At 42.2% G+C, this 25,325-nt stretch overlaps 1 protein-coding gene across 3 annotated transcripts; it reads right to left on the bottom strand.

Moving 5' to 3' along the window:
- Window positions 1-1,264: 1,264 nt before the first annotated feature.
- On the bottom strand, window positions 1,265-15,043 carry PLEKHB2 (pleckstrin homology domain containing B2). Of its 3 annotated transcripts, none has more exons than XM_084291731.1 (8): window positions 14,935-15,043; window positions 12,202-12,249; window positions 11,474-11,626; window positions 10,668-10,770; window positions 9,741-9,780; window positions 8,375-8,464; window positions 7,199-7,307; window positions 1,265-4,971 (listed from the first exon to the last, which is right to left on the bottom strand). In XM_084291731.1, exons 2-8 carry the CDS (start codon window positions 12,236-12,238, stop codon window positions 4,835-4,837), a joined length of 669 nt encoding a protein of 222 aa, XP_084147857.1. In that variant the 5' UTR covers window positions 12,239-12,249; window positions 14,935-15,043; the 3' UTR covers window positions 1,265-4,834. The 3 variants fall into 3 exon arrangements, with proteins under 3 accessions (XP_084147857.1, XP_084147856.1, XP_084147858.1); XM_084291730.1 differs by having other exon boundaries at window positions 12,202-12,300; window positions 14,935-14,967; XM_084291732.1 differs by lacking the exon at window positions 14,935-15,043 and adding an exon at window positions 14,248-14,443.
- Window positions 15,044-25,325: the final 10,282 nt, after the last annotated feature.

Below are 25,325 nucleotides of genomic sequence, written 5' to 3' on the forward strand. Positions count from 1 at the left end.
CAGTGTGAAACTGTTCAAATGGCTTGCCCCTCATAAACTGAAGACAACTGCTTAATTAAAGGAATATCATAGAAAAATATGAGATGGAGGGAAATAGTTTTTGTTCTGCCTTGCATCAGGAGTTGATTTAACTCTAATATTACTTTTTTTTTCCTGATTTTTTTTGTGTCCTGTAAGAATCCCCACCTCCCCATTTATAGGTTATAGTTATAATCTCTCATTTATAGCTAGTAAGTGCTAGCAGTGTAGTGAAAGAAACTTTCAGTTCTGCAGAAATGACAAGAACACGTATTTCTGGAATGCTCCACACTCATTTCACTGTGTAGCACAACTGCAACACGAGAGAGGGACAAATGAAGGTGCTTCTAGAAATATAACCTGAGTTAAGTACTCTGGTCAAATCTAGGGACCACAAACGGGACAGCAGATGCAGTGGAAGGGAAAGCAATGAGGGAAAGCCCGTTCTCTAAGCTGTACAGTAATTACAGAGCACAGCAGTACAAGGAGGTATGGAGCTGCTAAGCCTTGCATGGCAACTTTATTTCCCTGATTTTTCCTCTGCAGAAATTTCAGTGAAGGTGGACTCTGGTGGGCAGGGTTAAGTGTGTACAAGTGTGCTTTAGCTGGTAAATACATCACATGGAACTGGTGACTGATAAAATAACAAGCAAGCACAGCAATATCTGGAGAAGAGCAACATGAGCTCCTCTGTTAACTGACTGGCTGAAACAGCAGTTCTGTTGTCATTCCTCCCCCAGCTTAGTGGCTACAAAAACACTGCCTCTGAAACACAAAATGTGCATGAAGGGTAGTGCTTCACAAAATGTTATGGTCCTTCTGACAAATGAGTTTAATTCCTGGCAAATTGTCCTGGTTTTAGTTAATTTTGCTCCTAGTAGCTGGTAGGGTGCTATGTTTTGGATTAGGATGAGAAGAGTGCTGATAACATGCTGATGTTTAATTGTTGCAGAGCAGTGCTTACACCAAGCCAAGGACGTTTCAGCTTCTTGCTCTTTCCTGCCAGTGGGCAGGCTGGGGGTGCAGCAGGATCTGGGAGGGGACAGACCCAGGACAGCTGACCCAAACTGGCCAAAGGAGTATTCCACACCATTTGGGGTCATGCTAAACAATATATAGGGGTGGCTAGCTGGGGTTAGGGGGCCGGCTGCTTGGGGTTAGGCTGGGCATTGGTCAGTGAGTGGTGAGCAATTGCATTGTGCACTATTTGTTTGTACACATTACTAGTAAAAAAAAAATTGCTAAATGCTACTCCTCAGGATATATCTATCAAAGCCATATCATGAGGAGGAAAAGACACAAATGCATTTGAGGAAGAGTTAGGAATTTTTTCCTTTGCTCAATTTGGTTAGCTGGTTCCATCACCTACTAAATCTTCACTGAAGAACAAAGTGAAACCCATGTTGTGTGACATTTAGGGTAGCTCTGTCTAGACACAGCTCAGAATGTTTTTCAGCACCAGAAAAATGCCAGGAATCAGTGCAGTTGCTCTGTGCATAAACACTGCCCACCAACCTCCTCCCTAGTTCATAAGCCTGTACCCTCCCTCTGAAAGAGGGAGTCCTCCTTAGTCCCCCACCTGTAACTAGGAGAAGCTAATAGCTGTTTTCAGATGTAAGACTTTGGGAGGGACACCTGGTTCACCTTTTTTTTAAAGATGTTTGGGCTTACCAAAGGGCTAAGCATTTTCACCCCTTTCTCAAGAAGAGATCCAGGTCCAGGATTTTTTAGTATGCAAAAAAGCTAGTCACATCTACCTGCATAGACTCAAGACCTCTGTAAGCCCTATCATTTAATTCTGGATAGGCCATAACTGCTGTGGAACAGGTTTTTTTCATCCTTCAGTGGCTGTGGAGTTCCCACAGTTTTAAGAAGTATGGGGATCCAGCAAGGAAAGTCTGTGCCTGGGTGCTGTGCAGTTATAACTGGAATCACTGCATCATGAAGAGCGTTGTTTAGAAACAAGTTTAGGACTACAGCTTTCATCAGTTTTGAAAATGATCTTGCCAAACCCACTATCAGTGTAAGCAGCACCAATAACTCTGTCTCTTTCCATTACTATGGTATCAACTATCTGCAGAAGTTGATGTGGCAGTACCTCCAAGACCTGAAATGCATTCTGGCCCTGCTCCTTCAGTTCATGCCTGCATCTATGAAGTATTTCTTATATCATAGCACAGTTTCATACATTTGTTTTCTGACTTCTAAATGCCTGTGCTACTAGGATAGAAAAGGAGCTCACTATTTTGTATAAAGCACCTTCTTGTTACCAAGACTGCATTGGAATTTTCACCTTCAATTTGCAAAACTTTTCCCCTTGAAATGCACTATTTGGTAAGGTGGTATCCTTAATGCTTCAGTTTGAACTTTTAAAATAGTTAATTCCTTGCTTTGATTTTAAACCCAAGAAAAGCCCAAGAATATTCTGTGATCAACAGAATCTTTCGTATGTACTTCACTTGAAGAAATTGATGACCCAGATACAGCTACTTCCTGAAAACACAAGGCATGTTTCCCTGCTATGATCAACAGCTCTTGGTATTAAGAAATAAAAAGGAAAAAACATCTGAGCTGATTCACTTTGCGCTATTCTTTCACGATCCTTATGAAATTCAAAGGAAATTGGAATGATGTTCAGTTGTTTCCCCCCCCCCCCAAGCTAAATATCACACAAGGAGGAACAAGAGATGGAGGCATTCTGCATAGTCAGTTATATATGAAAACACAAACTAAACAGCAGTGTAGACCTATATTCAGTTATCTCAAGGCTTAAGAAGGTTAGAAATGTTTGTTTGTGTAGGTTTCAGGCAGTCACCATCCTTCTGAGCTCAGTGCTGCCAGGCCTCCATGAGAAGTTCAGTAGTGTACTCTATCTCCTTTTGGTTTGGGTTATTAGTAGGAAACTTCTACTTTAGTCCTCTCTTGAACCTCCAACAAGTAAAGCCCTCTTACTACACATCATTGGCAGAACATATGCAGCTTTTATTAATCTTTGAAGGGACATGCATGGACATTGATATATGGCTCCAAGCCAAAGCTTCGTGAAAGTTCACAATCCCTGGATTAGGCCCGCTCTTAGTAATGCAACCAAGACAACATACGTTTTTCTTCTGATGATTTCAGTTAACTGGTGTTGGTCCTAAGAGTCAGGAAAACTTAGCGTTTCCCTTGCCTGTTATCCAAACTTGTCTAAGACCTCCATTGCTTAAATACATAGGATACAGCCAAAACAGCGTTAGCACGAAATGAAAAATGTCAGAGCTTCACCTCTATTCATACAGATGCAAATTCTCATCTACTTTCATCTTTTCTGACATACCTGAAACCCTCTGAACTTTGAGGAAATAAATTTACTTCTGAATGAAAGCATAAAAAGAAGAAAGCCTTAACATTACAACAGTATGATTACAGGAAGCTGAAAGTATAAAAATAAGTCCTCTTACTATACAGAATTCAACTTGGGCACCCTGCCTCTTTTTACTTCATTAAAAAAGGTGCATTTCTTCTCAGCTTTCCTTCCTCTGCCAAGCACAGCTCAGCATGGATTAGAGCAGGATAATGAAACACACTACAACACACAATGGTTGCACTCTGGGTTTCAGTTCATAGCACAGCAGCCTGCAGGAGCACATTGTGTATGGAACCAGCTGCAAAACCATAAACAGACACGTAGGTTCCTTGGAGTGTTTTCCTTAAGTCATGGAAGCAAAGAAGAAACCTGTTATAGGTGAGAGGTACTGTGCATAGAACAAACCCAGTCTCAGCTGTGCTCAAACCTAGTTGCAAATCATGAACCTGGTTCAGGAAGCCTTAGAGGCTGAGGAGAAGCAGATGCTATCCCAGTTGTGGCACAGCAGCTGATACCAAAGTGCCTGTCTGCACTTGTGCTGTTTGTGTCTCTTCTCTCTTGACTATTACTGCATGCAGAGGGAAAAATGGCAGGGCTGACAAGGCAAGGGTTGTTCAAGTTAGCTCTCCTCCTGCAGAGACAGCAATGTCATCATGAGCAGAGAGATCAGGCAATGGCTTCTTCCTCAGTGTGGTGGTTACAGCATCTGATGAGACTGACTGCTACAGACAAGGAGAACAACTTGCAAAACTAGAGATCCATTGCTTCCATTTGAACAGAGGGGAGTGATTCAGGATAAAGAGTGAGCTGGAACACCACATACTGGTCTTCCTTGCCACTGGTCATTCATATTTCTGGGAGAATAAAAACGGAGGACTGCTACTGCTTCTTAGCAGTTTGCTTTATATGTTTTCAGACAACTTTGCCTAGATGGTGTCAAAGACAAGTATAGGACTCCATTTAAGAAAACACACTACCATCTGCAGGCAAGTTTTAAAGCAGAAAGTCCTTAAGCATGGCAGATTGTCTAATGCCAAGGACTTGGAGCTGAGCTGTATGCTTGTGTGGGGAATGTTCAGAAACCAGTAATATATATATATGCTGATTCAGGGCTCCTATAAGCCTTCTATTTGGCCTGGGTTTTAGACCCCCCCAAAAATATCCTTCTACAATGTTTATGTTAAGTCAGTTCATTAAGCTACTGACTGCTAGTGTGTTACATTGGTGCTCATATTGATCCTTATCACTACAGATCCTACCACACCAGAACAAAGTTCAATACGTCTTCTCTAACTGCTTAACTAAATAGTGCCTTTAAACTCCCCTTTGGACAGTTAAGAATCAGTTATTAAGATGCTGCTACTGAAAAATAACTATTGCATTTTAAAAGTTGAACAGTAAACAACATTGCCAATAGATTATTGCACACAAAGGTTTTTGGAACTACAAAGATTAGGAATGGGTAGTCTAGAAGACCCAGAATAATGATCCCAGAGCCATTCCAGTCGCTGCTCCAGCAAGCATGCTGAGTGCAAGGTCTCCATCGCTGTCACGGTACCGCTCTCGAATAATGACATGGTTTGCAGGGGGTTGGCCGTAAGGTCCTAGGTAGTAAGAGATTGTTAGGAGGAAGGCAAAAGAAACGTAGATCATAATGTCATGCATTGGGATTTCAAAATGTGACAGTTCCTTTACCCTGTTCCTTCTGTTGAATGCTATGATGATGTCAGCTACAAAGGTAGAATACATCTCTGCTTTGGATTCAGCCTCCATAATTAAAAAAAAAAAAAAGTTACAGAACACTAGCAGCATTCCTAGCCTCATAAGCAGTCAAATCTTACAGAAAAGTTCATAACAGAAGTAAAATTGAACATTGTCCTGCATTTATTTTAGTTAAGCCTATGAATTACTTGTATCATTCCATCAAACAGATGGTGGGTTTTTTATGCTGGGAATACATCTAAAAATTGATTCAAACTTGGAGTTAAGGCAAATAGTAAAGTTTCAAAAAAAATTTAGCTTTTAAGCCAGTTGTTTGCCAATAAAAAAAAAAAAAGAATTATTTACTCTATAATTGCTCCTTAATACTTCAATTCAGCCTTCTACAGTCTTCTACTACAGTGGTCCCTTGTATGGTGACAGCTGCCACATCTTTCATGAAGACTGGCCCAGTAGTAAGGGGTTAACCTAAGACTCAAGAAAATACCCATTGACCCCTGCTCTGCAACGAAGTTTTTTAAATTCTGCCTGACATAAGTTTTATGACTTAGCTCCTATCTGCAAAGCAAATGTAACAGTATTGCTTTCTTTTTCAGACATTTCAGGAAGATTCAGTATTTTCAAAGATACTGTAGTGGTTTTTGAAACATACTGCAGTAATCTAACTCAAATGGTAAAGCCTCTCACTGACTCAATGCATGGCTAAGCACTCAAACTGGAGCTGATAGCACTGGGAACCTCATGAGAAGGATTATCTCAGTTCAGAGAATGAAACAAGCAAGGAAGCTGAAGATACAGGGGTTAAGTTAGTTGATAGGACTGAACTTGACCCTGTAAGATTTAGTTGCAGTAACTCTAGTGAAGGGAAACACCAAGGCTTGGTTGCTATCCCCAAACCATAACTAGTACCTTAACACACCAACCTTTCAAACTGTTTAGGAGAGTTACTGTTTCTGGCTGTATTTTTATCAGACAGACTTCTGTGACTTGATTTCCAAGGCACGCTGGTAGTTGTTAAAAATGGTTCTTCAGACTTTCACCAAGCTGGTGCTTTTTAGTTGCTGAGAACCAACAGAACTCTCTTTCCTCTGTATGTTTGTACATGACCTGTATCTTAGCACTCCTATAACTTACAGGAGGAAAAGCTTTAAGAGCTCTTGGCTGGTACACATCCCTTGTCACAAAAAAAAAAAAAAAAAGTGGAAAAGACAAAGGAAATAACCTAACAAATGTCAAATGGTTAAAAAAAAAAAAGTGGAAAAGAATAGATTCTTGTTTGAGGAGCCAATCATAAACACTCACTTAGTAAATTACATCATCTGATTTATATTACCCATGTTACCCTAAGCCCCTGATTCTGTAGGACTGGGGTTCTCTATGCAAAGTTAATCCTAAATTAAGGTTACTTAGCTAAAAGCACACCCTAAAATTGTAGTCTCTTTCTCTTTTATGGAGACTGAAAGCTACACAAACCTAAACAGTAATAGAAGACTTCACAAGGCTGAATGTACCCTCTTACAGCAATTCCAGCATGCAGAAAAGGAACAAGTTAATACCATGCTTTGGGAGTGGATTTACCTTTGGAATATTTTCATTTAATTCTGGGGTAATAGCTAGATATCAGCATTGGTAAAAATTAAACTACAGTTGAGAGCATCAGATGAATCACAATTTCCATCTATGCCCAGTACGGAGTACTGAGCTAATTTTCCTCTAACTCTCCTATCTTTCCTTAGAAAATGTGCTGACTATTGTAGTTAGAGTTGTGTGTGCTTTGAAAAGATTTTTTTATTTAGTATAATTTATTATTAGTAGTGTAGTAGTAGTATAACTTAGTATAAATTACTAAAGTAATTTAAATACACTGGGGTCACAAGGTTAAATCACTTAAATTCCATTGTGCTCAATTTGCTGTGGAAGGGTGAGGGCACTCTGGTACCAGTTACAAGTTAGGTTTCTTTCTATCACTCTGTTGTGCAGGAGTGGCAGGTGGTAAAGGAAATTGAAAGTTACATCTGAACCCAGCCTCATGTGCCAATTACTTGGTCTTCTCTAATGTTAAGGGGATGAAGCTTCTTGGTGAATGTGGGGGATATGGTTGATACTGATTACCTTGGTATGGGTACTGGTAGGGAACAGCATAGGCTTGTCCATTGGAGGCATAGAAGACTTGAGGACCCGTAGCAGGATATGCACCATTGTACTGGCCGTAGCCATAAACCTGGTGAAATAAAAAAATGTCCAAAATGTTTATTACAAGAGTATTATTTGTCATATATCCATTGGTGTACTTTGTTCAATTCTCCCTTGTTCCTAATGCAGTTCAGGGTTCACTAAAATACCTGGTATGTACTGATCTAGACTACTCCCTGGAAAGGATTCAGAACAGCTTCCTGGAAAAAAAAAAAAAATACTACTAAGCAGTACTCACTTCTCACCCCTAGCTTCCTCCTCTCTGCCTGCATGCCAATAACAGCTCTCTGGAGAGCTCAGAAGTGTCAGGTAGGCAACAGCTGATCCCAAAAAATCTCCAAACAGCTTTCCCCTAGCACACAGCAAGTAAACATTGGATTCATGATTCAAGCCTTATATTTTGAAAGCAATTTTTTTTTCTGAAAAAGAAAGCCCAGTGTTAGCCCAGAGCTAATATAGCTCCCAGTACCACATCTATTTCTTAACAATGGCTGCAGCAGAGCAGCGCAACAAGCAAGAATCCCCAAAACTGCACCTTTGTCAGAACAACCAGCAGTGTGTATTGGTACAGCCCCCATTCTGTTCCTTTTCCAATGCAGAACAACTGTGCATCCAGGAGCTAGAGCTGATTTATTGCTATGACATCCTGTATACAGCAAAGTCTTCATGTGGTACAAATGACAGCTCCAGTCATTAAATCCTATTTTTAAAACCCCTGATTTTATATCCTTCCAGTGCTTACAGAATTTGAAAGTGTGGGCACACCGCCTTATACTAGAGGCTGCATAGCCAAGATTTTTCCAGATTAACCAAATAACTTCCCTGTCTCTAGGTAGCTTAATTTTCTAAGTTCACTGTGCATCCATCCCTTTATGTATCTCCCAGCTACATCTGTCTGACCCCTTCCATTGGAAATCCATCTCAAATAGGAGTGACAATATTTTGCTAGTGCCTCACTCCCACCATCCATTTGTACAAACCTTAAAGCAGGATCTGACAGTGAAACACAGCACTTTGGGAGTACAGTTTGAGTGCCTAAAGGATGGCTGTTTCTGCTACTCCATTATTTTAGTGCTTCCTGACTGCAACTCTTACCTCAGGTGATGGTGTAGCATAAGCTGTATAGGGAGGAGGGGCTGAGGAGATGGCTGTCTCATCATACATCACGTCAGATCCCACGTAGCCCTAAATACCACGGAAAGATAGCAGTTAACACCTTTCCCTACAGCCACACAACTAGAGTAGCAAGAGGATTAAAGCTTAATGACCCCAAGAATAACATTTAGATGTGCTGCATGTTAAGAAAGCAGAGTGCCTTATAAAGCTCTGCAATGAGAAACTACTTGGAGAGCAGACCTGGGAGATCACAAATCCTGATCAACCACAGGAAAGAGCTGAACAGTTTCTTAAATTTCTTAACCGTATGTGTGCATGCAAGCACATAGACTCACTCCCTCCTTTCATCATTTCAGTTTTAGAAGTTGTTCTAGTATTCATCCTCAGTTTACAGATAAAAAAACATCTTCATAACTAAGCTAACTGCTTCCTGGCACCCTAGAGCAATAACACCAAGTGCTGCAAGTGCAAATAAGGAAACCTGTGATAGGTGCCAGTAGGACCTGCACCTTCTAACAGAACTTAGCCACCTGTCACTTTATGGCCATGAGGAGACTGAAAATAGATGCAGTAAGAGGGGTTTAAATCTAGGGATTTGGGTGGTGGTTTTTTTTTGTTTGTTTTGTTTTGTTTTTTTTTAAGGGATTTTCCTTTCAAATGCCAGCTGTAATTTTGGCCCTTTTTGAAGGCAGTCATGAGGCAAAGGTGACAGCTTACCTGAATCTTCAAGGAGCTCTCTAAAGATGATTAAGATTTGTTACAATAGCCTTGTATTCTTATCCCTAATATCAGAAGTCTACAATGATGATCTTAGTGGCTTAGAGGCTGAAAAAGTTGTATAATCCTTCTTGGTGTGTCTGCACTCCCTTCCAAGCACCTCTTGCTCTCTGCCAAGAGTCATCCCACAATGTAGTGGATCTTACATTAAAAGACCAGCTTCTTGTTTAGGTCAAAAGTGTCTCATACTTGCAGTAAGCTTCCTTTAGCAGTTGGTAGGCAACAGATAGTAGGAGTGGAAAATGCATTTTTGCTAGTTCGCATGCAGCCTCAGTGCCTACTTTCTTTAGAGACTGATTTCCCAAACATTCACATCCATCCAGAGAAATCACTTTCTGAAATCATTCACTTTCACCCAGAACATATTTGCCTGGCTTTGGTTACAAGGTTGACATGTGCTGGTAATCCAGAAGATCATGCTTCTCCCCACCCACAAACCTTACATCATGCTCATGACCCTGTTCTTCTCTAGCAGAGAAGGATGGAACATCAAAGGCCAGCTGATGGACTACAGATATCACTGACAAGCTTCTTCTCTATCATTATGAAGTTTAGGTAGTACACTTACTGTATGTGTTCTGGCATCCTGAAGAGCAATTTTCCATGCTCTGTGGAAAAAATGTTGTTTAGTGGAACACTGATAAAAAATTATGCCACTTTAAGACTATAAAAAAAATAAGGTTGGCAAATACAGGTACTGCAGGAGCAGAGTTTAAGGTGAAAGCCTAATGGTGCACTAAAATGCATGCATCAAAGTGTTACACCAAGACTGAAAAATAATTATTTTTTGCAAAAAAAATTTTGCAAAAAAGCTTTGCAAAGCTGAGATGGAGTGAGAAGGAACAAGAAAAGGATCATGTGAAGGAATGTATTTGAAGATCTTCACTGCAGGCACACTCAGAATAAGGAATAGAAATTCTTCTCCTGCCTGAACAACTGCTTCTGTCCTGACTAGAGGGTGTAGGCCTAGACACTATGACAGTTTGAACAGAAGGTACACAGACTTCACACAGATTCTCCCATGCTATATGGCTGGGAGCGTGCACAATGCGTACTTGGCAAACACTGCTGATAGATGTTATCCAACTACACATAGCTAAGCTCAGCTGAGAGTTCACAATATTGGAGTGTTCTTCTTTTCAGTGACTGGGAGGTCCTTGGACCATGCAGGGTTATGTACTACTTTAAGAAAGGGAGAGGGGAAAAAAAATCTGTTCAGCGTGTTTTGCATTAACCGTATTAATGAGATGCATTTACTCCTCCTTATCCTTCAGTGTTTTCAGTGACTTGCAGTTAGTTTGCAAGAACTACACCTACATGAGTTAGGCAACTTACAGGAGAGCTATGTTTTTTTTTATATAACTGAGAGCCTGCTTGAAAATTTTCTTGAAACACGTCTCTGAAAGTCTGAAGGAAGGATAATATCTAAGGGGAGAGAGAAGAACAGATAAAAGGAGGAAGAGGCAGCAACACCAATACTCTTTGACCAACTTACAGGCAGTCATCTGCACTTTCTGCACAGAGGTTGACTGTCTTTCCATCACGACAAACAATCTGCAGTAAACAGTCCCTCTGCTTCCCCTCTGGAGGCTGGAAATCTGAGTCAGAAAAAAAATAATGAGTAAGGAAGTATCTGGAAGTAACCAGAATTTCATGATCTCATTTACAAGAAAGGAGATAGTTTATGCAAAACTCTGGACAAAATACATTATGGCCTGTTATAGCTGCTTTCCATGACATCAGAACAACTGACATAAAGAAATAACCTGCTCTTACTCTTTAGAATATGTTCTGAAGGTAACTAGCTCTGAAGATTGGTCTTAATAAATGCAAGTGTCTTATAGCAGAACCAATCTGTACTCAGCAGTAAATGCTCTCCAACACTTGTGTCCTTCAGTGATGCAGCATCGAGTGGAGTACTAACAAATGCTAGAAGTGAACTTAGTAATGCTTGAAAAAAAAATCTGCTGAGGTTTCCCATTTTGAGTCCTGCCTCTCCCTCCAGCCAGCACCATAATTTCACCAGTAGCACTCTATGATTAGACACAAAAGCCTACTGCAAATATCCTGTTCATATCCTGTTCCACAGTCATAGAAGGAAGTAGCAAACACTCATGGTGACATCATGCCATGGACATCTACAAGGGAATTTCATAGCTGGGGAGTTCTTGTGGTTGTTTTTTTTCTTTAACAGCAAGGTTTCACACTTCATGGGCATGTTTACTTCTGATCAAGTGGTATTATAACTGCAGGCACTGAAGTTGGAAAGAATCTCTCAAATCCTGAAGGTTTCTTTCTTACCTCGACATTCATTCCCCACTCTGAGGTTGATGCAATGGATTCGCATGTGGATTTTATCTTCTATATCATGACGATTCTGATCATCATAGAATACTAAACGGCCATCAGACCATAGGTCAAACCAGTTCTTCTTCCAGCGCCGTAAAATAGTACCTTTAAAATAAGATAGTCACTTTTGAGGGCACATACTAGAGAGTATTTGTGTCCTAGATTTAATAAAAATAAAGATATCCTTCCCAGCTGCCCCGGTGGACAAAGGCACTCTTAGGCTCCAGGCAAAATCCTGTCCTACAACATCCCTGTATCCCTGTTTTAGAACATTACAAAATTGGTTTCCATATTTTATCTACTACTCTGTCACAACAGAGTTTATTTTAAGGGCTATAACTCGGTGCTTTAGTTCTAATTTGCTGCAAGAACAAACAGAGGGCATGACTAATTGAAGACATGAATGTAAGGTGTCAGGTAAAGTTTCCAAGTATCCACTTATTTAACATTAATTACAGAGCAGCATTTGAAGCTGAAGGCCAATCAGATACCTCTGATGTAGTATATAGTTTTCTACTAGTATACCCAAAAGGGCACATGGATATGCTGTTACGGCAGGCCACTTAGGGGAGTGTCCTATAGTTTAAGAAAAACAAACAAACAAACCCACAGACCTAGCGACTCTTTTTAAGAAATTAGTCAGAGGGGGGAGAAGAGGAGTTAAGAGGCCCATGACTTACTTTGCCGGAACAGCCAGCCACTCTTCACAAATGCCATTGTTACTTTATCTGGCAGACAGAAGAGGAAGATGGGGGTGAGCAGTCAGTATTTCACAATATCTGAGAAAGAGGCATGTCAAGTTAGAATATCATGGTTTACTCCACTAATATTGCAGACAGAGAAGGTAGATCTCTACTGAAGATATTTACCAAGGCCTAACTAGTATTCTAGGACTCAGCAAGTGGAACAAGGACTCAGCAAGTGTGACTGTAGCAATCCAGTGAGACTATCAGAGGCCACTCTTAAGTTTAACTGGAAATGCACAAGTTTATGATTACAGCTGTTGCAACTTGGAGAAGAGTCAGACTGGTGACTGCTGCTTGACTCACTGTCACCAGTTGCTTTCAAAGTTGTTCCCTTGACCTGCACTCCCTTTACTCTGCAGTGTCAAGTGACCAAACAAACTCACTTCCTCCATCCTTTTCTCCCTCCCTTTTTCTGAACTTCCCTTCATTTTTTTTTTTTCATTTGCTGACTGGAAGTCTCACCAAAACAAGAGCTGACACTGTTTAAACAGGAAGGAGAAAGCTGATTTTATGACGTATGTCCTACCAGAAAAGGAATGGCTGAAAGTGGGGGAGAAAGGAGGAAGGAAAGAGAGTTTTGTTATCTTTTCATAAATATAACGTTTGTAAGCATCTGCTTATTTTCTGATAGACGTATATATGCGATCTATTGCGTATTACTTGTACTGTGTCCGTTTCACAGTTGCCCTTACTGGGCAAATATTGTAGCATACAACTAAAGATTATAGCTATCAGGACTTCATACTGAAAGAATACCACATCCAGCACAGGCTTGGGTGTGACAAGTAAGAACCATGTGCAGATAAAGTTTAAACTCCAAGACAAACTTTAGAAGGCTTTTTTATTTGCTTGCTGGGAAAACAAACATTTAGCTGACAGCCTAAGGAAAGGGAGCATGAAACTCCTATCCTATTTTAATCCTGGTCACCAACCAGGTCCTGCTTTGAGGTACAAGCATCCTGTTGTCACTGGGCTACAGAGGGAGGGGAGACCTCATCATGGTCTACAGCTTCCTCACAAGCGGGAGTGGAGGGGCAGGTGCCAATCTATTCCCTGTAGTGACCAGCGATAGCACCCAAGGGAATGGTGTTAAGCTGTGATAGGGGAGGTTCAGGCTGGCCATCAGGAAGAGGTTCCTCACTGAGAGGGTGGTCATGGACTGGAACAGGCTCCCTAGGGACACGGTCACAGCACCGAGCCTGTCCAAGTTTAAGAAGCGTTTGGACTGTGCTCTCAGTCATATGGTCTGAATTTTTGGGTAGACCTGTGTGGAGCCAGGAGTTGGACTCGGTGATCCTGGTGGGTCCCTTCCAACTAGGGATAACACTACTAAAACACCACAGAATCATAGGAAAGAGCCAATGAAGAACTTGCATGACCTCCTGTTCTGCTGCAAGCATGAGAGTAGGCCATTGAGTGTTTGTAGCTGCCTGTAAACCTAGTCTGTTACACAACAGCATAATTAGATTTAACTTAGACACATGAAGGGGAAGAAATGAAGAAAAAAACCCCTCTCTGTGGACAGATCAAGTTTTGCCTGTGATTACTGGATGCCTCACAATCAAAGTCTCGCAGTACAGAATGTCTCACAGCCAGCTGGGGATACAACAGCAAGTGGCTTCAGCAGCTGTACAGCACTTGCATGCCATCTCAGAGGCAAGAACGACGTTCTCCCAACACAGAGCTTAAAACTCCTGCTCTGGATAGCGAGCAATGAATCACACAGAACAATCTGTCAGCACTAATGTAGGAGGTGTAAAAACAATTAGATATTCTTCTCTGGTCCTTTTTTAAGCACAAGCACTCACTTAAGCCCAACACAGCATTCACGTTCGACCCACATTATGTTTAAAAGTATTTCCAGAGCCAGAAGACCACCTGGCAAGATCAGCTGCAACTGTGCCGTGTTTGCTTGTTAAGCTAGCTCAGCGCAGAAAGTGGTACTGAAATACTGCTAAATCAGTTCCTTTTGTCACAAACCTCGGCAGAAGTTCCTTGGTGACTGAAATCGAAAAGCAGGAACGCCCTAAGCTGAACACAAGGGTAAACACGGGGAAGGCGTGGGGCTGTTTGTTCTCTCCCAGCACATCACGTGGAGCATCCCACAGCTCGTTTCGGCCGACTTCTTATTCTCAAACCCGGGCAGCTGATGGCAAAAGTGAACTCCAGAACAAACCGAGCGCTCCCTGCGACTTGTGGCTGCCGGAGCGCTTTGGATTAACGCCATCGAGGTAGCAGCAGGCCTGGGTGCCCGCAGACGGAGGTGTTCGGCCACACAACCCTCAGGGCACAGCCAGGCACCGGGCAGCACCCACAGCCGCTCCCTGCCTCGCTGTTACCGCTCCCAAAGCAGCCGAGCGCCTACAGCAAGCCCCAGGCCCGGCAGAGCGGTCAGAAGCCGCCCTACAGCTCCCGGCTTTAACGCAAAGCGCCTTTCCCACTTCTGGAACTTTCCGGCTCCGCGCGGGCCGGTTTCTCCCGGTTTCTCCCTGCCGAGAGCCGCGCATCTCGGCCGCGAACCCCTTCACCCCTCAGCGCCGCCCGCCTCGGCCCGTTCCCCGCGGGGCAGCAGCGCCCCGAGCCGCCCGGCCGCCCGCCCCCCGCCGGGGGCTGCGGGACCCCCCCCACACCCCCAGCAGCCGCCCGGAGCGGCCCCCGCCGCCTCACCTCCTGCTGCCGCCACCGCCGCTCCCGGCCGGCCCTGCCTGACGTCAGCCCGCCGCGCTGCGCCGCCCCGGCACCGCCAGGCCCCGGCCCGGCCCCGCAGCCATCACCGGCAGAGCCCGGGCCTGGCCGCTGGGTGCCGGGCGCCTCAGCGTGTGCACAGCGCGGCCGTGCTCGCTCGAAACGCTCTTTGGGGCCGTGCTGCTCACACGCTGAAGAACCTGGGCTGAAGGAGCACACACAGTGTCACTAACTGGTTAATTCCACAGTTGGGATTTCCGTTTCTAACCCAAAACCTTTTAAACTTGTTACATTTTAAAAATAATGTAAAAAATAATGTAAATGGCTAGGAAGCCAGGTGTAATATTTCTTCTGGAGCTTCCTTTCAGAACTTCCCCCAGACTCATCCTGCTAAGACACAAGGGAATGTGGCTTCTATCGTTGCCCCAAGTAGAAGGAAGATAAAGGAGATAAAACCCACATCATTAATAGGTTGGTTTCAGCCAAAAGACTGAATGATACAGAAGTAATGTTTGTCATAGATAAAATTTCACTTGGTCTGTCAACAACCTGCTAGAGTTCCTCCCTCCCATCTATGTTCTCTTCTGGAACACAACAGCAATTCTAACACGGAATCACACAGAAGGGCTGTGACAGTAATAGCAGTTTGTGGCTGCCAGCTATCCCATTCTTTGATGTGTCTTTGAAGCACCATAAAAGCAGTAAAGGCAGAACAGGAGGGATAAAGGTGACTTGCGGAAAACAGACTCCACAATCAGTAAGATTGTACAGTAGCTATGTTTATTCAGCGCTGGGCAGCACAGGGGGTAGTCCCGCCAAAGTCATGGGCACCTGACACAGCAACCTGCCTTAGTTATATGCAGTAACGAGTTACATATGCATGAAGTTTCACAATATGCCTATACATATTCATAACCTGTCCCCGCTTTGTATTAAAATTAGTTCCAAGAAGTTGTTTCCATAAACTCCTCCCATCTGCACTTATGCAGTGTCTCCTGGTGGTGGTCTTTGGCGGTTTTGGGGATGAAGGTTGATGACTCTTCCTCGTCACTGCTAGCTGACCTCTTGTCTTTGCGCAGACTCAGTTGCTCCTTGACTCTTGTCCATCCGCAGGACCAGTTTCTGCCAGTTTTTTAGGATAGGCTCACACTCTTAAGAGACTTACCTTGGTAAGGGGCCCAAGGCTCCTTGCTTTAGTTAATTTGCACTATGCACCATAGTTAGCAGAGACACTTAGCAGCATCCTAGTTTAATGCTGTCAGTGCTCTATCTCTACTTGATAAGATTCTCCTAACTCCTTCTCTCAAAGGGAGATCTTCTACCTATAAATAGAACTGCAGGTTTCAGAACAAATGAGTAAATAAGAGTTGTGTGGAGTAAATTCTGCAGAAAATTCATTTCTGTTCATGTAGGAGGCTTTTCTCTCAGGCTAAAACCATTTGCCTTTTGTTGTTGAGAAAATATTTCTTTAGAATCTTTAAACTGGGGGAGTGAGCAGCTTTCTTCCAGAAAGAAAAATGTTCCTCTTGAGTTTTTGGGAGCATCAGCAGATCCTATCACTGGCGTACAGTTACCATGGGACAGCTTCCTTTTTGATATGTGTTCAGTGTTGGCTGTCCAGTTTTGTCTAAAACTTTGGTTAGATTAGTTTTAAAATGAATTTTAAATTCAGTGAGAAACTATCATGGTGGTTCAAGAATGATTACCTCCACAGCCACAGAAGAACATCAGGGGTTTGTACAGCAGCTGTTTGTAGCCATGTCCTGTGCTGTGTTGACCTTGGAAGTCCAATTAGGGCTATGAACACAGATGCAGGAACCACCAGATCTTCAGTTTGCCAGAAACTTTAGCATATATTGGAAACCCATAAAAATCTATGTCAGGGTTATCATCCCAGTAAAACCTGAAGTGTTTTGAATTAAAAGTGTTGGGTTCTGCATTTGCAGATGAAACTTTCATCAGGGCATTTCTAACTAGCTGTGCTGCAGAGCTGAGGGTCTGAGTCTTTGTACCTAGAGCAAAAGAACTGGAAGATTTAGCTGAATGTTTTGTCTGAATGTGAACAGACAAAAAAGTGTGTCTGCCACTGAGGCATGGAAGTAAAAACTTTGTTGAAATTTTAAGCCTGTTCATAATAATCAAAGTTTCAGAGTTACCAAAGCCCTTTTTCCCTAATGCAGTTATTGTCCTGAGTCCAAGAAACCAAGGCTGAAGTTCAGTTTGCCAGCTGTAGTTACAACATACCAGTTAAAATTCGATTGGAAAATTAAATTGCTATATGCCTAAGAAATTGCTGTTCTGAAAAATGTACTTGTAAAAATTGAGCTGTATGGTAGCCTTTGGCATAATGGTCGTCTCTCCGATATGCATTAAATTTTGAGTGCTACCAACGTAGCTGTTTAAATCTCCACAGTTATTTGAGGGTCTTCATAGATTCTTTATATGCTGCTGAAATTTAAATCTCAGATTTCCTACCTCTGTTCATAAAATGTATTTTAACTCTAAACCAGGCAGAACACACATTTTCATTAAAGTAAAACAAATTAATTTAATTAAAATACAAGCCAGCATTATTAAGTTCTATAATTAATGCAGTTAATGCTACTACAACCGGTAAAGTGCTCAACCAGATTAAAAAAATAATAATAATTAAGAACCAGCATTGCTTGCAAGTTAATGAAATGAAAGATATTAAAAGCAATTAAAAATGTTAAGAAGCTGACCAAACAACCCTATTTGCAGCAGAAAGATCTGCTGCTAGAGAACACTTGAATATGAATCAAAAGAACTGGGACTCAAAATCTGTTATATGGTTATTATTGTTTTTATTAATTTTCCACAACTTAACTAGGAAGTTTGAGGGCAATTTGAAAGGAGGTAGGGACTAGGGGAGAAGAGCAGAGCAGAAGATAGGTCCAAAAATAAAGCAAGCTTGATTAAGTCTTTGTAAAACTGCCAACTCTGCAGTTTGTAAATAACATATAAGGTTTCCTTTATGAGAGGGTGATGGAAAAGGACATATTTCTAGTTTTGCAGAAGGTTGTGTTGTCTCAGCTGTGAATATAGTAGTCCCAAACAGAAAGTTAAATTGTAGACTTTGAGAAAAATCTTTATCCAGACTGCCTCAACACACTGACTTCTCTCAGTGGACAGCTCTTAGCTTCTACCCTTCCCAGGGGTACGTGGCCTTGCACCCAAGATTAAAATTCCTTGGCACATGATCATTTTACCTGCAAAAGTGAATATGTGGGGAACTGAAGTGAAGGGCACAAATTTTTATGTCTCTTTGGGTTTTGTTCCACTCAAGTACATGTATGCAACATATGGCATATCCATGCAGCAAAACATAACATGGAATTGCAAAACATAGCGTATCTGTATTACGTTATCTGGAAACCAGTGTGCTCACAGACTGCTCAAGCTGAATGTGGCTAAGAATAAGGACGCAGCAGTGCAGACTGTAGGATGTGCGGCTATACTTCTGGGGATCATGGAAGTATATTGTGATTGCAGACACACAAGGAAAGGCTTGTGCACTTGTCTTCCCAGTTCTCATTGCCCTTGGGAGTTGGGGTTTGCTAAGGGTGATGTGCAACACAACCATCCGGTGCATCGACAGAAAAGATTTGAATTTTCAAAGCAATTCCAGAACTTGAATTCAAGACATGCCTAGGAAAATCTGTGGGGCCAAGGCTTCAGAGGTGAGAAAAGCCTAATTTGCTTTTGAAAATGGGACTCACTTTTAAGCAGGACAATGCCTAACTGCCTCCTCTAGCATACTGATAGCTTGCTCAACTGCATGAGAAGACTGTGACAAAGGTAGGGAATACTCCTTTTTGATCCATAACTGAAAACATGCCTGCTCTCTTGCCTTCCTCTGGCCTGTGGTTTGTGGCACTGCAGACACCTCCGTATGCTTCCCAAATACAACGATCTCTTCAGAAACTTAGTCTAGAGGAAACAGTAGGGCAAGCTACATGCGAATAAGATGTCTGCTGCTTCATGATGCTGAGGCCAGTGTAGCCTGCCAGGCAGCAGATTGCAGAGTGCACTGCGAACAGCAGAGAAACAAAAAGCCTGGCCGAAAGCTGAGGAACTTTCTGGGTGAGACTCTGGGATTTTATTGTCAGCTTCTATTGTTTGGATTTGATCAAAACCAAACCAGTCGAGAAAGACCACAGGCTTATCAGACATCCCTGCAGGTCACACCACTGGAGAGCCATTTCACTGTTAGTGAACTGCCTGCTTGGATTTTGCTTTTATTTGTAGGCAGTTTTTAAAAGCACAGAATCACCAGAGGTGGTCTAGGGCCTTTGCAACTTGCAAAAAGCAAAACAAAACAAAAAACCCTGTCTCATTGCAGCCATTCCAAAGAGGAAAAGAGAAAACAATTTCTACAACACATCTTTGTTTTCCACTAATAACTGTGTTTGGACCTGAGAAGCAGCCGGTGTCAGTGGGAGTTTTTCCTCTGAATTACTTTGGCTCTGGCTCTCACCTTTACTTGACATTGGCTGTACTGTTCCATTAGCATTTAAAGATAGCTCTCACAGAGAGGATTTACACTGATGCTCGCAATCTACAGAAGACATGGCAAGAGAAGAAGGAAAGGCTGAAATAATTACACTCCATTTTCATAGAAGAGACTAAAGCACAAGTCAGGGACAGTAAGTCTCAAGTACAGTCACATTAAAAATCTGTGCCAATGTGGAGAAGTTGATCTACACCTCCTGGTGCCAAGTCAACATATGCTTACGTTCCCTGGTCAGACTGCCCAGTGGCTACCACCATAGTTGCTCCTGGTCTATATTCTAGTCTGTCAATACTTAAAGCTAGGTATAGAAGCTTCTGTTACATGTTGCTTGTTACTGAAGATTAGGATGTCGGTCAAGAGTCAACTTTGGAATAACTGTTGGTGAGGGGGCATCTTCTTTGCCAAACTTTATTCTTGAATCTCATTGGAATGGCGAATGTACAAGTCTGTTTCCTCCTTTTGCTCTGAAGACCCTGTTCTGTGCTGGCTTAAATTCATGTTGAACCTTTCCTGTTAAACCTAGCCTGCTCAACAGTGGAATCAGTGAAAATCATCATGTCTTCAGGAGGTTTTGTCATAGATCCCGTGGTTTTTTGCCTTCCTTTCCAGGAGTCAGAGGTTTAAGCACGTCGTCACCAAGTGCAGAATGGTGATTGGTTGTTTCTTGGGAGTTATCGTGCTGTGTACTGGCTACGCTGAAATGTGTAGGAAGTGTTCATGCTTGACTTCTGCTTTTTATAGCAAACAGCTCCAATAACAGCATCTCCCAGAAGCCTCTGCATGCCTTTTTATTAAGCAACAGGAGCTCTGGCTAAGGGTAGAGCTTCTTGACTGACAGTGCTTTATTCTGCAGCTCAGCTTTGTCATACAGTCCTGAGGTATTCTGGTTTTCTCCAAGTGAAAACAGAAAATTTGACAGCTACTTTCCAGAAACTGCCCTAAAAGAAGGCCAGGGCATTATACACAGCCAAACCCAGGTACTCTGAATTCTCTGCTAAGAAATGTTTCTGCCAAGTATACCCCACTGAGATCTGACCGACTTGCAGCAGTAGAGCACCACACAGGGTAGTGTCATTTGCTGTTGCTCAAACAAGCCAGAAGCAAAATATCTCTCAGCAAAACAAAGAGAAGGCTGGCATGGAAATGTGCCTCAGAAATGCCTCTCTTCATCTACTGCTTTGTATTAATTCTCCTTCTTTTCAAACCTCCACTCTTCCATATAGCCTGCGGACCCAGATTTTTATTATATCTTGCGTTTACTGTTCTGCACCTCCTGACATTTTTTCTCACAACACCAAAACTGCTTTAACTTACTCAGTTCTCCTCCATCGAAATTGCTGTGTCAAAATTTCTTTCTCTTTTACAACTCTGTGAATTAGGACAGGACCTATGTGCAGTGTGATCGAGTTGAACGTCAGACACAGACATTGAAGCAGAAACATTTTAGGCCTGGAAGAGGAGGAACAGAGAACGAAGCATATAGCATCAGCATCCAACTTGTAGAAGAAAAAGGAGGTGGGCACCTCAGAAAATATGCAGGAAAATCTACTCTGTCTAAGCAAAACTCTCTAGATGGTATATCAGCCAGAAATAGCTCAAGTATGAATCTTATTGGCATGCAGAGTATTTTCCTTCCAGCCTGTACCTAGGTTTTCCTGTTGTAGAAAGGCTGCAGAAGATAGAAATGTATGCCTAGACAATGTTAAGAAACATCCCTTTTAACCCTTGCTGCTAACATGGTAACATAACAGTGCTACAGGGTCTGGCAGCCTGAACTTTGCCAAGATAATCATATTGAACTTGAGCCAGGGCGAAAGTTTTCTCTTTGTTTCCTTACTGTGTTGGGTCTGGAAGTGTTTGCAGGTTGTTACAAAAGACCAGCAGAATGAAATTTGTAAAGATTTTTATTTCAAGCACTGAAGGTATTTTTCTTATGTTAATATGTTGGGCCAGCACTGGAAGAAACAGCCCTTAATTAGAATGTCATGAAAAATGCTAAGGCAATGCCGATCTGTGCAGTAACTGACAAACCTACAGAGGATAAAGCTCTCCATACTGTATGTTCTTTGCATATACAGAAGCTTAACAGACAATTACTCGACAATTTCTATATACCTTGCAGAAAGCATTCACCAGAAACCAGCGATGGGAACAATCAAAGTCCAGGCATGGAGCCAGCATGCAACTGATTTTTACAGTGTGTGGATCGATTGCTGAAAACCTCATCTCTATGAAAAAGGCTTCAGAGCAGACAGTAAGGGCTCTTTACATTACTTGACCCATGATCTAACAGCAAAGCAGAAATTGAAAGTTCTGTTGTTGTTTGTATCACAGTAATTACAGAGGCTTGGGCATTCTTGTGCACTGTATGTATGGAAACTGAGACAGCCTTACCTCACTAACTTACCATTTAAAAGACATGGTACAAAAAGAGTGAATACAACCCATCTAAGAGACTGATTTACCAGATCAGGTGCTGTTTATTTACTTAGAACAGACTGATAAATCAGCTCCAAAGCAGAAATCTATTTTTCAAAACCATTCAAGCAAGAACAATAGATAAAGTGATTTCAAGGATTGGGGTTTCACTGCAGTTATATTGCCAACTGTGCTTGTATTTCAAGGTACATCATCTGGCTTGCAACTCTGCAATAGCATTCAGTAAATATCCATGTCTGCAAAGAAATTAATTTAGCCAAAGACATAAGAGTTAAGGCTGATTTTGCAAACGTTGTTTCCTCAAGTAAGTGTCTGAAAAAGCTACAGACCTTCTGACAAATGTAACATCTGTGGGATGTGAATTCTTCTTGCTATGTTTTGTGTAGTTCTAGGGTACACAATGGGCTTTGGTCTCAGCCAGGCCCTACTATACGTTAAGAAAAAGAATAATTGCAGAATAGAGACTTAGAAAGTTGAAGGCATATCAAGAGAGTTCATGTTCCATCAGAATTAGCACAGTGAAAATCTAATAATCCTAACTCAGGGTATAAAAGCTGTCTACTGCAGGTACTGACTTCACTGGGATTGCTCCTATTAATAGGCATCTCTGCTGAATCAAAGCAGCTGGTTAGGCAAATTCGGCTGGTTCAGTAAGAAAGAAAAACCCATCCCCACTCTTCATGTTCAGCATTGATTGGCTCCTGCAGACTGGCATCTGAGAACACCTCTGAGACTAGGAGCTGGAAAGGGATCTCCATAGAGCAAATCCATGTATGCATAAATTGATCTTCTTTCTGCATCACATCAGCATATCATCTATACACCTGCCCTAACTTCTCTGAAGCTCTAAGGTATTTCTGTCTAACCTGATGAAGCTTTAAACTAACAGAATCACAGAATGTTAGGGACTGGAAGGGGCTGTGACAGATCATCTAGTCCAATCCCCCTGCCAGACCAGGAACACCTAGATCAGGTCACGCAGGAATGCCATCGGCCTTCTTGTCCACAAGGGCACAGTGCTGGCTCACGGTCACCCTGCTGTCCACCAGGACCCCCAAGTCCCTTTCCCCTTCACTGCTCTCCAGCAGGGCAGTCCCCAACTTATACTGCTGTCTGGGGTTGTTCTTGCCCAGATTCAGGACTTTACACTTGCCCTCATTATAATTCATTACATGTTCTTCATTACAAGTGTCCTTTTCCCTGCCAGACACTGAGCCACAGTAATATGGTAACTCCAGTGCTGACAGAGCCTAAATAGAACCAACCAAGTTATAAAGCATAATAGAATTTCCTGGAAGCTTCCCCAGGCTGTCCCCATTTGTATAGATAGAAGCACAGAAGCAGTTAGGAATCAATTTTATAATCTAAGGAATGTGTGGCATCTTCCTTCTTAAATTTCTGAGGAACTTTTCAGATACTTCTGTGATACCAATTCATCCCATCAAACTTCAGATACTTCATTTAGGCACTGTGACAGTGATGTAGTTGCTTTAGATTCCCCCTATAATCTCTGGAAGACAGACACGCTTCTCTAGACAGTGCATCCACCCCCCTCAGATCCCGGTCACTCCCTGAGGGTGCTGTTGTCTCTCCATTGAATAAACAGAAACCCTTGAGCGATCCTGCTCCTGATCCAGACACGTAAGGGGCTTGCATCTAAGTGGAAAAAATCTGGATGTAAGTTTCTTGCTGTATCTTGAAGTGTTTTGAAAATGTCCAAGAAGACTTCTTATTCGAGGATCACAGAGAGCGTGGCATCACTTGTTCTCTTTTACTCCAAGAAAACATTGGCTTCATCTTGTCTAAACAGTGCCTGTAACCATCACTACAGCTCACCTCAGGTGATTACACAACAGAGGAGTAGTCATTTCTCCAGATCTTGCCTAAAGCTCTGTTAGCTGTTTCCCTGGGGGAGATAGAAGGGTTTAGAACAACACACAGTACTCCCAGTAATGTACTGCCCTGCAAGAGCACTGAGCTCCACCCCAATAATGCTAGCCTGATTAATAACCATATATACTTTTGAAAAATGCTGGAAGGTATTAGTATTTATACTACCCTTAGAATGTACATAGGCAGGTGACAGCAAGTTCTCTTTCTGTCTCTGAGTCTGCAAACTTCTTTTTGCTGAGTGGGATTCCTGGATAAGAATAATTCCTGGAAACTTCTGTCTTTGAAGGCAGGAAGTTGTCATTGCCAACTTGCATTGCTAATTGACTCGCGTGCTTCTCTTTTGTTTCTGTCCACCGAAGCTCTGTATGCCATTGATGCCCTCACCCCCAGCCTCTGTGTTGGAATGATGAGCAGATGATGACAGAAAGAGCTGTAAGTTAGGCAATCTACAGCAATGCCCTTTCCTTATGAGACAGTAACAAGCATCCCCAACAGTTTACTTAGGAACTTGTCAGTTTTTCTTTATACTTCACTCATGGAGCGTGTGTGGGAATAAAACACATCCTCTTGACATCTAATACAACCATAACAGAAATACAACGTGGGCATCAGGTTGTGCAAATGTTTTTTTTCCAGTTTACCTCAATGCACTTGCCCTTATCAAAACTTCATTGACCTCCTAGGAACCCTTTGCTTTCACACAAAATAGATGCAAAAATGATGCCAAGTTGAAATAGGAGCCCCATTTTTTAATTATGTTGGAAGACTGCCAGCTAGGGAAGAACGGGGTATCTCGTTCCCAGCATTGCTCTTTATACCATGAAGCTGAAGAAAAAAATCATCACTGCTGGAATCATCTCTGCCAGCCTCAGCTGGCAAGGAGCAAGGTACACACTGAAAGGATGGAGACAGTGGCCTAATTATTTTCATGTCAGTGATACACTGAGCAGACTCAGTTTACCAGGGAATAAACAGAGCTTTCAAGGGGTTGGGGACAGCTGAGGAGAATGCTCTTTTGATATAAATCTTCCAGCACTCTTGTCACATGCATAAGTGCTATGAAAGCAGCATGTATATGGACGATGGTTGCTGCAGCTCAGAATACATTACTGATCTCTTTACAAACTCAGTTTCACAGGAAGAATAGGTCCAGTGTAACAAAGCCCAACTTGCCTCACTTGCACAGAGAAGGGTTCTCACTCTCAGAGCTGTCATGGTGAGGTATAGTTGGTGCAAGCCAGTAATACTTCAGAAATGCCTGACACCACTTATCTGTACAGAAAATTTGTAGAAATACAACCCTCAGAACCTGTGCAGTCTACGAATATGTGCTTATTAGTAACTTGTCCTTATGTGCCATGGACATGTTTGAAAGTAATTGTTTCAAATTGTGGATATTGAGTAATTGTGGATAGCTGATTATTTTGTTTCCAGATTTCGGTTCACTTTAAGACCTGCACCCACTTTAGGCTCTGCTTCATATAGGCTGCTGCTCAGCAGAGTGCAC

Source organism: Netta rufina (assembly GCF_964035555.1).
Source record: "Netta rufina genome assembly, chromosome: 9".
NCBI classification, from domain to species: domain Eukaryota; kingdom Metazoa; phylum Chordata; class Aves; order Anseriformes; family Anatidae; genus Netta; species Netta rufina.